We start from the raw sequence: 13,677 nt of genomic DNA, 5'->3' as shown, positions 1-13,677 counted from the left end.
AGAAACACACAAGAACAAAAGTGTTGACGGTGAGTTGACTGACGCTGACGACAGAAACAGCTCAGAGAATTCTTCTCTTTTCATCACCAGGAGCTTCATGAAATACTACGACAGTATTATAAGGACTTTTATTGTAGGATCAGATGATACATTTTCTCCATGTCTGTTTCAAACCATTGTTTTGTTTTTTTTTCCTGTCTTCATCAGAAGAAGAGATGGAATAGCCAAGCCAGCTTTGATTTTTTTTCCAGCAAATTCGGACTGAATCTGTCTCTAAACTAACGACTGGGAGAAGCTCACGCTGGAGGCACAGGCCATCTCTTGGACTGCAGCGCCCTCTGGGGGACACCAAGAAAGTCACACCTTCACTTCCATTTCGTCTTTGGGATGTTTTTACTTTTCCTGCATTTATACTCCAGTGCCCGTGTACATAGAGATAACGGCTACACCCATGTGCATTACTCCCTCCTGCTTATTGATAAATATAAATATGTTGGGTTTTTTTTAAACTGCAGGTGATGGTAGAGGTCTATAGGAGCCAGTGAAAGGCTGTGTCTCCTGTTATGGGGGGGGGGGGGGGGGTCAAAATCTTCCTCAACACTTTCCCTTCTCGTTACTCAATTATTAGATTTTGGCATCACAAATCAAAGTTAAACTTTAAAGGTTTTTGGCAACTTTTTTTTTAATATGTTCATTTATGTTTGTCATTACGTTCACATGTCTGTGTTGGGAGAGAAGCACTGCGTACATATGAAGGGTGAGGAGCTTCCACAGCTGCTACAGAGAGGCTCCGTAGTCCAAGTGTGGAACCTGGAGCACCAACCGTTGAATAACATCGGCAAAAACGATCGTTCTGAAGAGGAGCAGTTAGAGTGTGAGTGCAGTACAGCTTGGTTTTGACAGAGGGCAACTCTATTTTATACCTATCCTTTCCACTTCTTGCTTTTCTTTAAAAAACAGAAACTGTTTCTGTTCCTGCAGCCAAGATGATAAAGTTCATGTATGTGTGCGCGCGTGTGCGTGTCTCATGTCATCTTCACAATATATTTAAATTTGAATTTACATGCACAGAACGGAGCCACAGTAGAATTCTTCAGTCCAAATATATTTTTTAAATATATTGTAATATAATGTAGTGTATAAAAAAGAAGGAAATCCAAGAAATAGAATGCAAATCTGACATATATCAGACATATCACACCCTCAGATGCATCAATGACGTCATGGTCTACACACAGTCTTTTCGTTCGGTTCCTCTACCTGTTGTTGTTGCATCCGTCTGCCACCGGAGGCGCTGTAGTTTCGTTGTTGAAAAGACTTGTTATTATTTCCAATGCCTTCTCGTGTGCTGCAGCTGTCGCAGGCAGTTGTTCAGCTCCAGCAGCTTGTCATCCTGATGTCGGTGTAATGTTGAACCAGTGTGTTTCTACTGTGTTTGTACAACTATTAGCCATCGCGCTTGTGACAACGACGTCCAAACTGTATCTGCTTCTCGTTCTTGTTTACCGGGGGGGTTTTTTTTGAGCTTGTGATGCTGTGTAAAAGAAGATGCAAAGTTTGCTTACTGTGCATTTGTACCATAACGAACCCCCGCCCTGCTGGTTTGGCTTTGACTGCTCTATGTACTTTGTGTGTATTGACACATGACAAAGGAAGGGAAACAAGCAACAAGCATTTGGGCAGTATTTGAAAAAAATATGGGTATGTTTTTTTTTCCCCCTCAATTATTGTGCACTTTTATTTATATATTTTTTTAAGAATCTCCCGAACTTATCGTGTCGAGATCGTGTTCTTGGCATGTTGTTAAAAAAAAAACAAACAAAAAAAAACAATACATGTGAATACTGCTGCCCATTCTAATCCGTGTACTATATATATATAAATATATAAGTATATATATATATTAGTTTGAAAACTGGTGAACAAAGAATTCTTTCTATGAGGTTCTAGAAGGTAGGAATTATTTTTATCCTCTTTGTTTTTTCTATTCCAGCAGGAACACTAGAATCCCACCCGTTTGTCACACGACACTACTATAAACCTAAAGAAATAGTCAGTGGTTAGCAAGCCACCTGGCTGAAACTTATACTATACATGTGCTTCTTTTTTTCTTTTTTTCCCCCACACCTTTCAAACCACTCTTGTGATGTCATCTGAATCTGTGCTGATCCAGGTTCAGTCGAACGACGAGTTACAATCTTTCACTATTTCAACACTGAAGCAGCCTCGTGGGAAGGCGTATTTTAGAAAACGGCAGGAAATTCTTTAATGTCTGCAATTTGATGTTGCAGAGGTTTAGTTTTTATAATGGGATAGTTTTGTTTTGTTTTGTTTTGTTTTTTCAAGTACATTTTTAGCCGTTTCGTGCACTACAGTGTATGTTTTCCCCTTTAAAAGAACTGTTTTAATTATTTTTATTTTTTGACTCAGAAGAAATGGAAAAGTAACTTTTTTCACCCTCTAATTTTTGCCTTTCTTTGTTGAATCTGTTCAATGTGTTTATCCTCACCAGCTCTCCGGCCACAAAAACATTTCTAAAATTTTAAGCATACCGAGGAAAAGCCAATTTAAAAAGAACAAACAAACCAGAAGCTGGTTGTCTGAACCGAGGACCGATCACGTGTACAGTCTTGTTGTCTGCTCTTTCACATGCTACTGTGATAGCCAACTGTAGGAATGTTTAGCAGTAATTTATACAGAGCATAATTAGAAACCTAGCCGTATTTAGGACACGTGAAGACTGCTGAACATGGTGTTTGGTAACGGTTTCCTCTGGAACAGATTGTTGTTTGTTTATTGCTTTTCCCCTCGTTTATTCTCTGTAATGACTGATTTCAAACTGTTCTGCTTACTGAAGTCAGAGGGATGTAGATCACGGATGTGTGTGACTGGGTGTGTGTGTGAGGGAGAGAGAGAGAGAGAGAGAGACTGCTGAGAATACTAAATGTGCATTTCTGATCTCCTCACTGTGACCTGCTCTATCAATGAGAGTGTGTGTGTGGGGGTGTGTGGGTGGGTGTGGGTGGGTGGGTGTGTGTGGAGAAAATGGCAGCGTGACATTGGACGGTGTGATGCTGGATGGACAACCGTCACCACAAAAAGCCAAAAGTTAAATTTTTAAACCTACATATCAGACAAATCTATATTCTCAAATGTTAACTCCCACTTCTAACATTTTGTCAAAAAAAAAAAAAATCACTGAGGTGAGTAGGAGTAACGGTGGTGAACGGTGTGTGTGTGTGCGTGCAAGTGTGTGTGTGTGTGTGCGTCCCATGCCGGCCATGCGGCCGTGTGTGCCACCATGCTCTGTGACTGCACAGTTGTATCAATAAATCTGGACTCAAAGGGCTCAGATCATGTCTTTCTGTCGTTTCTTCTTTTCTTTCTCACTTTAACCTTCTTCATTTTAAGCTGCTATTCAGTTAGTTTAAATCCAGCTGCTATTTACCTAACATTTTTCTCTCCGTGGTATTTTGTGGTAAGTTAGTTGAGCCTTAGAAAAGAATAAGTAAATATTGATTTATGTCTTTAGATTCATGTCTATCTGACATAATATTCACATTGTGGGACAAATACAGGACTTTTTAATTATAGTAACTGTCTATAGTAATGGAAAAAAGTCCAGTAACACAAGCTAATAACTATATATACTGTATGTATATAATATAATATAATATATGACCATTATTTGCCGTTGCTCCACCACGTTTTTCCACTAGATGTCGCTGTTGGATTCCATATACCATGGTTCAGCACCACTGCTGCACCGGGCTTGCAGCTCTAATAAATCGATTTACTGCTTTATTATGAATGATGTCGCCCTCTCAGGACAGTCAGCGCATTGCTCTTATTGCACCGCAGAGGCGACGGCACAAACTCCGGACACAGAACTAATGTTTACCCCGAGTATCATGTATATTCATGGACAGGTTGATGGAACTTATGGAGGGACGGCTATGAGTTCTCTGCACTGCACTGAGTGCCGGAGCAGAAGGCGGATGCTAATTCAATTATACAGCAGCTGTTCCTTGGTGCCCGTGGCCACTGTGTTTGCACTAGAACAGAAATCTTGTATTATGTCCCCCACCATAAAAGACCTTTGCCAGGCACGAGAATGGGAAGAGCCTGTAACCAAAAGCCATCAACAGTATTTTAAAGAGAAGTTAGTGCTTATTATGGCCTAAAAGAGTGATTCGATGCGGCTGCAAAGTAGAATTTGTTCTTTTAGGAGTGTGTTCCGGCTCACGGTTGATTTATACAACCGTGGTGTCGGTCATCAAAAAATCTGTTTTTCAAATAAATCTAAAAAGTGCAAATGAGGTTGTTTTTTGTTTGTTTTTTTTCTTCTACCTTCTATTTAACTCTAGGCCAGAGTGATGAGATCAGCACATATGTGTGAGCCCGGTGGCTGCATCGTTTGATTTAACAGCTTAATAAACTCTTTCATTCTTCAGGAGACATGGATGATTTGAAAGGATAATACACAGAATACCTTTGGAAAAATAAAATCCGTTCAACCAATTAAAATGTGTTTTTAAAGGGGCCACGAAATGATTTGTTGTGTTGTGCATAAGATTTAAACCTGTGACCTTCACTGAGAAGACTACCTCAGTGAAGGTCGCAGGTTTTGTCGCACGGAAATCGAACCTGATGATGTGATCAACACGTTCCACAGCTTCATGTCACATAACGACACTGTGTAAAGCATGTACACATCGAGCTGATTAATCAGAATGAAACCCTGTCGATGTTCCAGAGAGAGCACACAGCTCTATTCAGAGTGACTGATCACAGGCCCAGAATCAAAGGCCCCTGTGGCTCAATCTGCTGCTGAGTCTGGGAATTGGACCAAGTCTTAAAGAGCCAGGCTTCCCTCATATTGACTCCAGGCTGACCCCATAACAGGAGAAAGCCGTGTGTGCTGGTTTCCAAGAGCTTCTTTTTCTGGATGTCTGTTAAGTGAGGAGTGGAGCTCTTCACATGTAACTGTGGAGGCTGGACACTAGGGGCAGCAGAGGCCCCCACCATGGTTACAGCAGTGTGTTTATCAGTAGATGAGGCAAGATATGAGTTTGATTTTATTTGAATTAAATTAAGATAATCTTCCTTCCTCAGTCTAATAATTAATTTATGTTCTTTCACTGTGTCAACCTGATCTCGTGACATGTGCCACTGTAAGGAACGTCTGCTCCCATCTCCCAACAACAGACTTTTCTCTCACGGCTCCTTTTATGGGTCGCAGGCCAACCACAGGTGACGCCGGTTCCTTTAATGAAGGCCCAGGTGCAGTGATCGTCCCAGTGAGGTAAGAAAGTGCAGCAGGGCGACACCGTGGAGCAGACTGGGTGATCGGCACTGTTATTGATCACAGCTGTGGGTTTCCTGTTTTATCACAAACAACAGAGTCTGCAGTGAAAGAGCTCCTGGTCAGTCATCACTACGCTGTGTCCAAACGTGTTCTTAATGAATACAGATGAGTTTCTGTCGTAGTGGCTCAGAGCTGTGGTTCAGTTTATGTTACTTTGACAACTTTTAGAAAAGTTTAAATTTCAACTTTTAACAATGTTTGAAAAGATGTTTATTTGTTGATGTGTGAAATTAAGAGTGTTTGTTTTCATTGCACTCCACATAATCAGAATTTTATGAGATAGTGAAGGGTGTGTGTTTTTATTTTTATATATAACACAATTTTGTCACTGTCTTTGGTCAGTACACAATTCCTTTCCATTGTCATTTTTGTACAGTTTCACTTTCAAACTACTTCAAACCAAAAACATGATGCATTAAACCAGTTCGCCAGTTCCCCTTGAAGGGCCGGTTTTAAATGGAACACTGTATAGATCAGGGGTCCCCAACACCCGGTTCGCGGACCAGTACCAGTTCATAGGTCCTTTGGTACTGGCCCGCAGTGGGACACAGTGAAAAAATGAAAAAAATTCAAGTTTACTTCTTTAAAAAAAATGTTTCCATTTACTTTCTTTATTTGACAATAATCTGGCAATATTTTAAAATTCAAGCTATCTTATATTGTTCATTGCTGTGTAATAAAACGTTTAATTTCATAGGTTGATAAACTCTGCTGCATGGACTTTTTTTAAATGCTTTTTAAGCTCCCGCGGGCCACACAAAATGGCTTGGCGGGCCGCATTTGGCCCCCGGGCCTTGAGTTTGACACGTATGCATTAAACTATTAAATACGCTCTAATCTTAATCCATCCCTTTACTCTAGCCTGCACCTAATTCTAAAACGGCCTCAGAATCGCCTCTCACTAAGTTAGAATTTGAGAATTGTCATTTTGTCCCCACCTGTATAGTTATACCAAAGATACACATGTATTTGATGTATTTATCCAGTCTGACTAAAGTGCTCAATACAATTTTAAATAAACATAACGACAGACATTGGTAACAGAACCTACCCTGTGTGTGTGTTTAAATCCGTTACCACCGTTTATTTTCCACACGCTGACACACGTCAGAGTACAGGACTCTTCCCTCAGACATGCTTTCTGACAAGTTTTTATTTAACCTATCACTTTCTCCCTGCATTTTTACCCATGGCAGATTGTCACAGCCACTTTGAACGCGTGCGAACAGATTGTGCTTTGAAAAAAAAAAAGTAGGGGTCGCCCGCAGCAGCGCTGCACGTCTGCATCCCGTCTCCGTCTGAAGACGGGTCCAACATCTTTACATTATACACTTTGAAAACATATCCATTATTCATGCCCCCATATTTGAATACTATTAGCATTTCTTCACCACCCACTTAAATACCTGTGTGTTTTCTGTCAGAGCAGCAGTGGCAGCTGCAGTCACTGTGTTTGTGTGTGAGTAGGAGAGCTGGGATTAAGAGAGAGCTGCAGCGGCTGAGGCTCCTGAGACAGAAGTGAGACTCTGACGACATGATGTCACTGAACGTTGCCGACGTATGGGACCGGGCGTATGTGGACACAGGTCTAATGTCTTTCTCTGCGTCTTTGTGTTGTGACAGACACCGGTGACATGTGAAGCCTCCGACAGAACCACAAACCAGTGCTCCACTGGTGTGAGTGGGAGGTGTGGCCACCGAGCAGCTGAGTGCGGCAGCATATGGACTTTCTAATTGGGTAGAACAGCACAGCTGGAGGGCACTCGTCCAGGACCTGGCCTCTGGTAATCAGTCTCCAAACACTGCAACTCTGCAGTCCACAACCATAGTTTGGCCTCCTGCAATTCTCACATGTTTATATTCAAAATCATAAATATATATATATATATTTTATACCAAAATAAAATGATTAGAAAATAAAACCCAGTGGTTTTCAACACAGAGCTGCTGTTCACGGTCTGTTCAAACTGTCAAATAATAATAATAATAAAATTTCACAACAAAATGAGTTGTCGTATCTTGTGCAAGTGCAGCTCGGCTGTTACAGATCTGACCAATAGGAGAAGGGGATGGTTATCAGCTCTAAATTCTCTAAAGTTCTAATGAACCACAGTTAAACCAATACTGTAGTTCTTTTCCTGGTGACAGACGACAGTGTTCTCAGCTGTGTTCAAATCCCCTGGAGTTTTTTATTTCTGTGAAAACTTTACATTCCAGAAATAAAAGTGTTTAACGCTTCAGGTGTTAAAAATAAGCAGAATACAGTGCAAATGTATAAGTCAAGATAATCACTGTGCACACAACATAAACAACAGGTTTATGGTGTGACAGCCAACATGTAAACCAACAGGTATATATACACACCAGGGTATTACCCATCATTCAGTTCTGGTAATTATTATTAATATTATTGAGTTTACAGTTCATTGCACACTTCCTTATTTAGTTTCCCTCTTTTGGTGTCGACTTATTCGTACGTGCACCTCGGTGTAAAGCGATGTAAAATAAACAGTGGGATTTGTTGGTTTGTTGAGAAACTGAAAATTAACAACTCAGACCTCATTACAGAGTCAGTGACAAAAAAAAATTAAAAAAAGGAGGCGCACGTTTTTCCCCGTCTATTCTTGGAGCCTCCTTCTGCTTCATGTCAGTTCACGTGTGATTTCAACCAATAATTGATTCCAAGAAACCAGTGTTTTAAAACAATTCCAAACGGTGTAATGAGTGTTCGTCAACACTGCGTTGTCCTAACCCCGTCACCCCCAACCCCTCGACCGCCTCACCCCAACACGGACTCCCCTTTATGTAAATGCCGACATCCAGAGAGGAAACCTTTGCAGCTCAGCACGCGGCCGACGGCGGCTTCATTTGCAGCTCCGCACCACGCCTCACGTCTATAAAAGCTGATAATGTGATAATTAAAGGAGCTGACAGGCAAGAAAGTCAGCGAGATGTCTGATTTACCAACCTCTCCAACCACACTGCCTCCACCCGTGGATCCATGGAACATGAAATATCAGTGGAAATAATTAATTGGGCGAGAAATGATGTGAAAACTCCAAAGTTGACTCTCAGTGGGGGGCGCTGTGACTGGTACCTGTTCTGGAAACATCCCAGGATCGGATCCAGACCCAGACCTGGATTCCAGGCAGACAAAAGATTACTGGCATCTCTCTCTCTCTGTCTCTGTCTCTCTCTCTCTCAACCACACTATGATTTATTACCTGAAAAGACAAGAGAACTAATTAGTGGAGTAATTAATTAATATAAATTTGCATATTTGCATTTGCAATTAGTGCAGTCAACTGATTAGTCTGAGATGGGGAGTTTGACTCATCAGATGTGTGTGTGTGTGTGTTTGAAAGTGTGTGTATTTGGGCGGGGGGTTCTGCTGGACCAGAACGAGCAGCCGACCAGCTGAGGCATTTTTTGGGGGGGGTTGTTGTCGAGGAAGCGACTGTTTTCTCCCCACTTCTTTCATGTACAGTACACACCGGCTGTACTCGTACATCGAAGTACATTAACGTATAGCATTTTGCGTGTGTGCTGTCGTCATGTGATCTGTGAACACGGTGGATCCACGGCCACATTCTGCTGATCAATGTCCTGTGGTGTCCAATACACAGAGAATGATAAGTTGCTTTAATTGATTCTCCTTGCAACAAGGTCATTTACAGACACACGCCTGTGTGTGCGCGCGCGCTTGTGTGTGCGTTCCACATAACTGAGGAGGGCATATACCCATATCGAGTGCCAGCTGTGGCCCACTGTGGATTTGGCAGCTTGCCACTGGGCCTTTTCCACAGAGTGTATTTAATGTCTATGGTCCTGAGGTACAAGCGCCGTGAATACTACTGTGGTATTCACCGGCCCGAGGCGCCTGGTGGAATTTCTTCACCTTATTTTTTTTATTAAATATTTGTATTTATTATTGAACATTGGTTGTGGCTCCGTTTTTTAGTTATGATGGTTCGAGGTCATTGATAAACAAATGACAGAAGTATTCGTACTGTCGTATCATTTCTTCCTCTGCTGTTCAACCTCTGTCGGGGTCACAGGAGAGCTGATGGAAATGCCTGGGGTCAACAGTAGAGGGCGCTGTAATCCCTGGACCTGCTGCCAATTAAGTCTAAACATTTAAACTCCTCATACATGTGTTTGGACAGAGAACACTCAGGAACATACAAACTCAGTTCAGAAAGACCAGTGGTTGATCTAGAGACCAGATGTTTTCACAGTGTGTGTGTATATGTACATCATTTTGATGAGGTAATCTAACACCTCAGTAAAAACATTTTCCGTCACCGCCCTGACCTGACGCGGCCGTGACAGTTTAACCGCTGCTTTGTGTTGACATGAGATCAACGAGTCGCGATCGTGGCTGTCAGCCAATGTCGTCGCAGCCACTGTTCTTTCAACAACATTCTGACATGTGTTGAAGTTGTGGAGACGCAACCTCGCACTTTTTATTCGCTGTGACATCACCTCTGATGTTTGCATGCTGAGCTACGACACACGGGTCTTGGAGGTGTCCAAGGCCCTGAACACAACATTATATTTTTACACCCGCAGTAAACGCCTCCTCTGTAAATAAAATCCTCCTCGTCCAGAGGTGCCTTTTGTTTTGCCTATACTGGAGGCTCCTCATCTGTAATTGTTCTAATTTAGTGTATTTTAATCAGGGGGGGGTGGAAGGGCCGGGGGGGTCTCTGAAGGAGACGTGACAGTGACCCCACCTGTGTGTGTTGACAGATAGAGATATTGTGACACATTTACATTTAATGTGAACACTTTTATCATGGTTTTATTGTCGAGATCCTTCTATTCTCTCCTTGGTTTTAATAGTAATTCCACTGACTTCTTTTTGCATTTTTGCATCATAATTATTTCTGCTTTAGAATCAAAAATACGGCTTCTGTGTTTCGTCTTTGCACGTTTCCATTTTTTGCTATTTCACCGCACAGTTCATCTCAGCTCAGGAACATACGTTTGAATTCCAACATTGGAGAATTTGTTGGATTTGACTCGGTTTGCTTGACTCATTGAAAGACCTTTCCACCTGTTGACAGGTCTGCAGACCTCGTCGGTCTTCCTCTCTGAGCCTGCACTGCTTTGAGACAAATATGTCATTAATTCATCTTTTACAAGGAGAGAAGCCGATACTGGTTGTTATCCCTCTCCGCTCTGTGTTTCTGACGGCTAAAGCAGGCCTCCCGGTGCCCATTACCGGAGCTGCCAGATGATCGGTACGGAATGGAGGTCCCACGGGACACTGAACACGTGGTCTCGGCTGCCACAAGACGTCAGCGGCAGATGGCATGGGTACCCGTTGTTGGCATGAGTGTCATTCCTCAAAGAGAGACGGAAGGAGAGAGAGGCAGAGAGAGAGAGGGAGAGAGAGTGAGGGAGAGAGAGAGAGAGGGAGAGAGAAGGAACACTAAAGCAGAGACTGAGGTTCTTTTTCTTTTAATTGGTCTGGTACTAGAGAAGGAGCAGCAGCTCAGATTCACTGGAGGTATTTGGGACCATGCAAGGTGCACGACTTCTGCAGGTATTATTATTATTATTATTATTATTATTAGTTGGAGTAAATATGCTAAGTTCTCCACAATTATCTTGGGTAAAAGTAACAAGCTGCTGTAACTTCCCATGTGGTTTATGATTTTAACTTGTTTGTGAGAGGGTTTTTTTTATGTTTATCTCATTTATGTTGGGTTTTTTCTTTTCTCCATCATTGATGAGGTAATTAAGTGACAACCTTGAAAAGAGGTCGCTGTGATCTGTGCTCACGGGTCTTGTCTCTGCCTTGGTCGCACAGGAATTATGTTGACACTGCCATTCGATGAAACTCATGTGATGTGCGAGCCGCGGTTCGGTGCCGATTATCCTCGACAACTTCTACCTGAGAGTCAGGAGAAGGAACGACCAAGCAACGCGGGCAGGTCCAGCTCGGTGATGAGGGAGGCCGAGGACGACATCTCCGACAGAGAGGAGGACGACAGGGAGGACGAGGACGATGAGAGCGAGCTCCCTAAAAAACGAGGCCCCCGGAAAAGGAAGCCCGGCAAGGATCCGATGGACAGAGGCAAACTACGGCGCATGGAAGCCAACGCCCGGGAGCGCAGCAGGATGCACGGCTTGAACGCGGCGCTGGAGAGTCTGCGTAAAGTTGTGCCGTGCTACTCCAAAACTCAGAAACTGTCCAAGATTGAGACGCTCAGACTGGCCAAGAATTACATCTGGGCCCTGTCAGAGACCCTGAGCGCAGGGAAGAGACCGGACCTCCTTGCCTTCGTGCAGACTTTGTGCAAAGGATTATCTCAGCCCACGACAAACTTGGTGGCCGGCTGTTTGCAGCTGAACGCACGAAATTTCCTCACAGACCACAACGGGGAGGTCATGTTCTCCGGCAGACCGCCCTACGAAGCCATTTACTCGTACCCGGGCACAGACGTGAACACACCCCCGGGCCACAGCGGCAGCAGCCTGGAGAGCGGCTCCAAACCGTTCCGACACTACAGCTACAACAGCGCCTACGAGTCCTACTTCGAGAACCCGTCCCCAGAGGGCGGCAGCCCGCATTTCGACGGCCAGCTGAGCCCCCCGATGAACTTCAACGGCATTTTTTCCCTAAAACACGAGGATCCTCCAGACTACGCCAAAAGCGGCCACTACGGCGTGCGCTACTGCAGTGCGTCAGGGCGCACGGCTCTGGGCCACAACTCTATGTACCGCGTCTCCCCGGAGGGCCGCTTCCCCTACGACCTGCACGTCCGAGGCCAGTCCTTCCAATCACAGGGGGAAGTTAATGGCTCCTTCCATAATTAATCAATCAGCTGGACACAGTTCAAGTTTCACACCAAGATGCAATTTCCTCCCCCAGGTGTGGAGAGCGGAAGGGGAACGGATGTCCAGACAAACAAAGCGTTTTCATTCAAATATTTTAGCCGTGTATTTGTTTAAAAAAAAAAAAAAAACTCTCGAACGACCTTGTAAATTAGGTTCGATGATTTTGTGTGTCCTCGGTTCTGAGTGCGTGTTCATAGAAGGCAGAGAAACGCATAGGAATGTTGTTTACAAACAGAAAGGGTCGAATGAAAAATATGAAGATGCATCTTCACTTTCAAATGTATTTATAATTCATAAATATTTCCTAAAATGTTTGTTCGGTTAATCAGAATTTTATTGGACTGTTTTTGGTATTAGCAGTTTTTCTGCCATTAAATGCATTTTAGTGGTAAAATTTAAATGGAATTAAATGGGAATAATGTCAAAGATGTGCAGTTTGGCATCAGTGCTGAAGTTTATCTGAATCCTACAGTCTGTTGGGCAGAAAAGGTAAAAAAAACAACTATGCAAGGCAGCCAAATATCGTATTTATTCATTTAAAATGAAATGAAAAGTGTTTCTTCGGGGTTTACATATACTCTGGTGTTTTTTTTTAAACGGACGGCAAATATTAATCATTAAAAAAAAGAAGAACTGCTGATGAATATAACGATCATCTGATGAAATCTGACAAGAAACCAGGACAGAAAAAAAAAAAACTGAACGCGTTTGTGTTTCAATAATGTGACAACGGAGTGGATGTAAAAATATAATTTATTTATTAATCTATTTAATTATGAATCTATTTATGAATTTGTTCGCTTATTTATTTCCCAGTGCGTCGTTTTTTGAATGTGTAAAATGTAAATACAGACAAGATATTGTAAAGTCCCACAGTGTTATTACCTTTATGTGCATTTTTACTCATTTCAAATTAAACAAATATCTGTTTATGTTTCACGGTTGTATATTTCACTAAAGATGAAACAGTGCCAGATCAGGAGTCTGTTTTTTGGGGGGTGGGTGTCGTGGGAAAAAATGTTTTCCCGATTTACATGCCTTATGTTGGGATGACGACAGTGGATGTGCACCGAAAATTTGGGGCAAAAAAAAAAACATAAAAAAAAAAAAAAAAACACCCGTTGCTGTGAACTTTTCCCACTTGTTTTCCTGATCAAATGCTGAGCAGCAGCTGTGGTGGTGACTGTTCACATCAGATCTGTTGTTTTTGGAACATTTACATTGATAAACGGATGGATGTTGGTGGATTTCTCTGAATACACACACACTTGGAAACTCGTTATGGATCGAAATATTCGTGAAATAATGTGTTCGTGTTTTAACATATGTTTCTGTCGCAATAAATGAATAAATGACGAGGCTGCTGCTCAGCTTCCTGTGGCAGTGGTCGACAGCTGAATGCAGTGAAACACAACAATAAATGTTGGTTTAGAAAAAAACAAAAGGCCAACGGGAATTTT

The 13,677-nt window shown here is 42.5% G+C and overlaps 2 protein-coding genes across 4 annotated transcripts in view; both read left to right on the top strand.

The window, feature by feature from the left end:
- Nucleotides 1–3,088, top strand: part of LOC103396408 (calcium/calmodulin-dependent 3',5'-cyclic nucleotide phosphodiesterase 1C) — a 41,381-nt gene extending 38,293 nt beyond the window's left edge. The window contains exon 17 of the mRNA XM_017042361.2: nucleotides 208–3,088. Coding sequence (XP_016897850.1) covers nucleotides 208–224 — 17 coding nt within the window. The 3' untranslated portion in view covers nucleotides 225–3,088. The remainder of the gene's footprint in view (nucleotides 1–207) is intronic.
- Nucleotides 3,089–5,308: 2,220 nt separating this feature from the next.
- Nucleotides 5,309–13,625, top strand: neurod6b (neuronal differentiation 6b). Of its 3 annotated transcripts, XM_025052650.1 has the most exons (4): nucleotides 5,309–5,426; nucleotides 6,836–6,886; nucleotides 6,992–7,152; nucleotides 11,187–13,625. In XM_025052650.1, the coding sequence occupies exon 4, from the start codon at nucleotides 11,192–11,194 to the stop codon at nucleotides 12,194–12,196; it is 1,005 nt and encodes a 334-aa protein (XP_024908418.1). In that variant the 5' UTR covers nucleotides 5,309–5,426; nucleotides 6,836–6,886; nucleotides 6,992–7,152; nucleotides 11,187–11,191; the 3' UTR covers nucleotides 12,197–13,625. The 3 variants fall into 3 exon arrangements, with proteins under 3 accessions (XP_024908418.1, XP_024908419.1, XP_008332703.2); XM_025052651.1 differs by lacking the exon at nucleotides 6,836–6,886 and having other exon boundaries at nucleotides 5,317–5,426; XM_008334481.3 differs by lacking the exons at nucleotides 5,309–5,426; nucleotides 6,836–6,886; nucleotides 6,992–7,152 and adding an exon at nucleotides 10,586–10,919.
- Nucleotides 13,626–13,677: the final 52 nt, after the last annotated feature.

Source organism: Cynoglossus semilaevis, chromosome 20, assembly GCF_000523025.1.
Source record: "Cynoglossus semilaevis isolate Cse_v1.0 chromosome 20, Cse_v1.0, whole genome shotgun sequence".
In the NCBI taxonomy this organism is placed as follows: domain Eukaryota; kingdom Metazoa; phylum Chordata; class Actinopteri; order Pleuronectiformes; family Cynoglossidae; genus Cynoglossus; species Cynoglossus semilaevis.
Note: the sequence above shows the minus strand (reverse complement) of the source record. Positions and strands in the feature narration are given on the sequence as shown.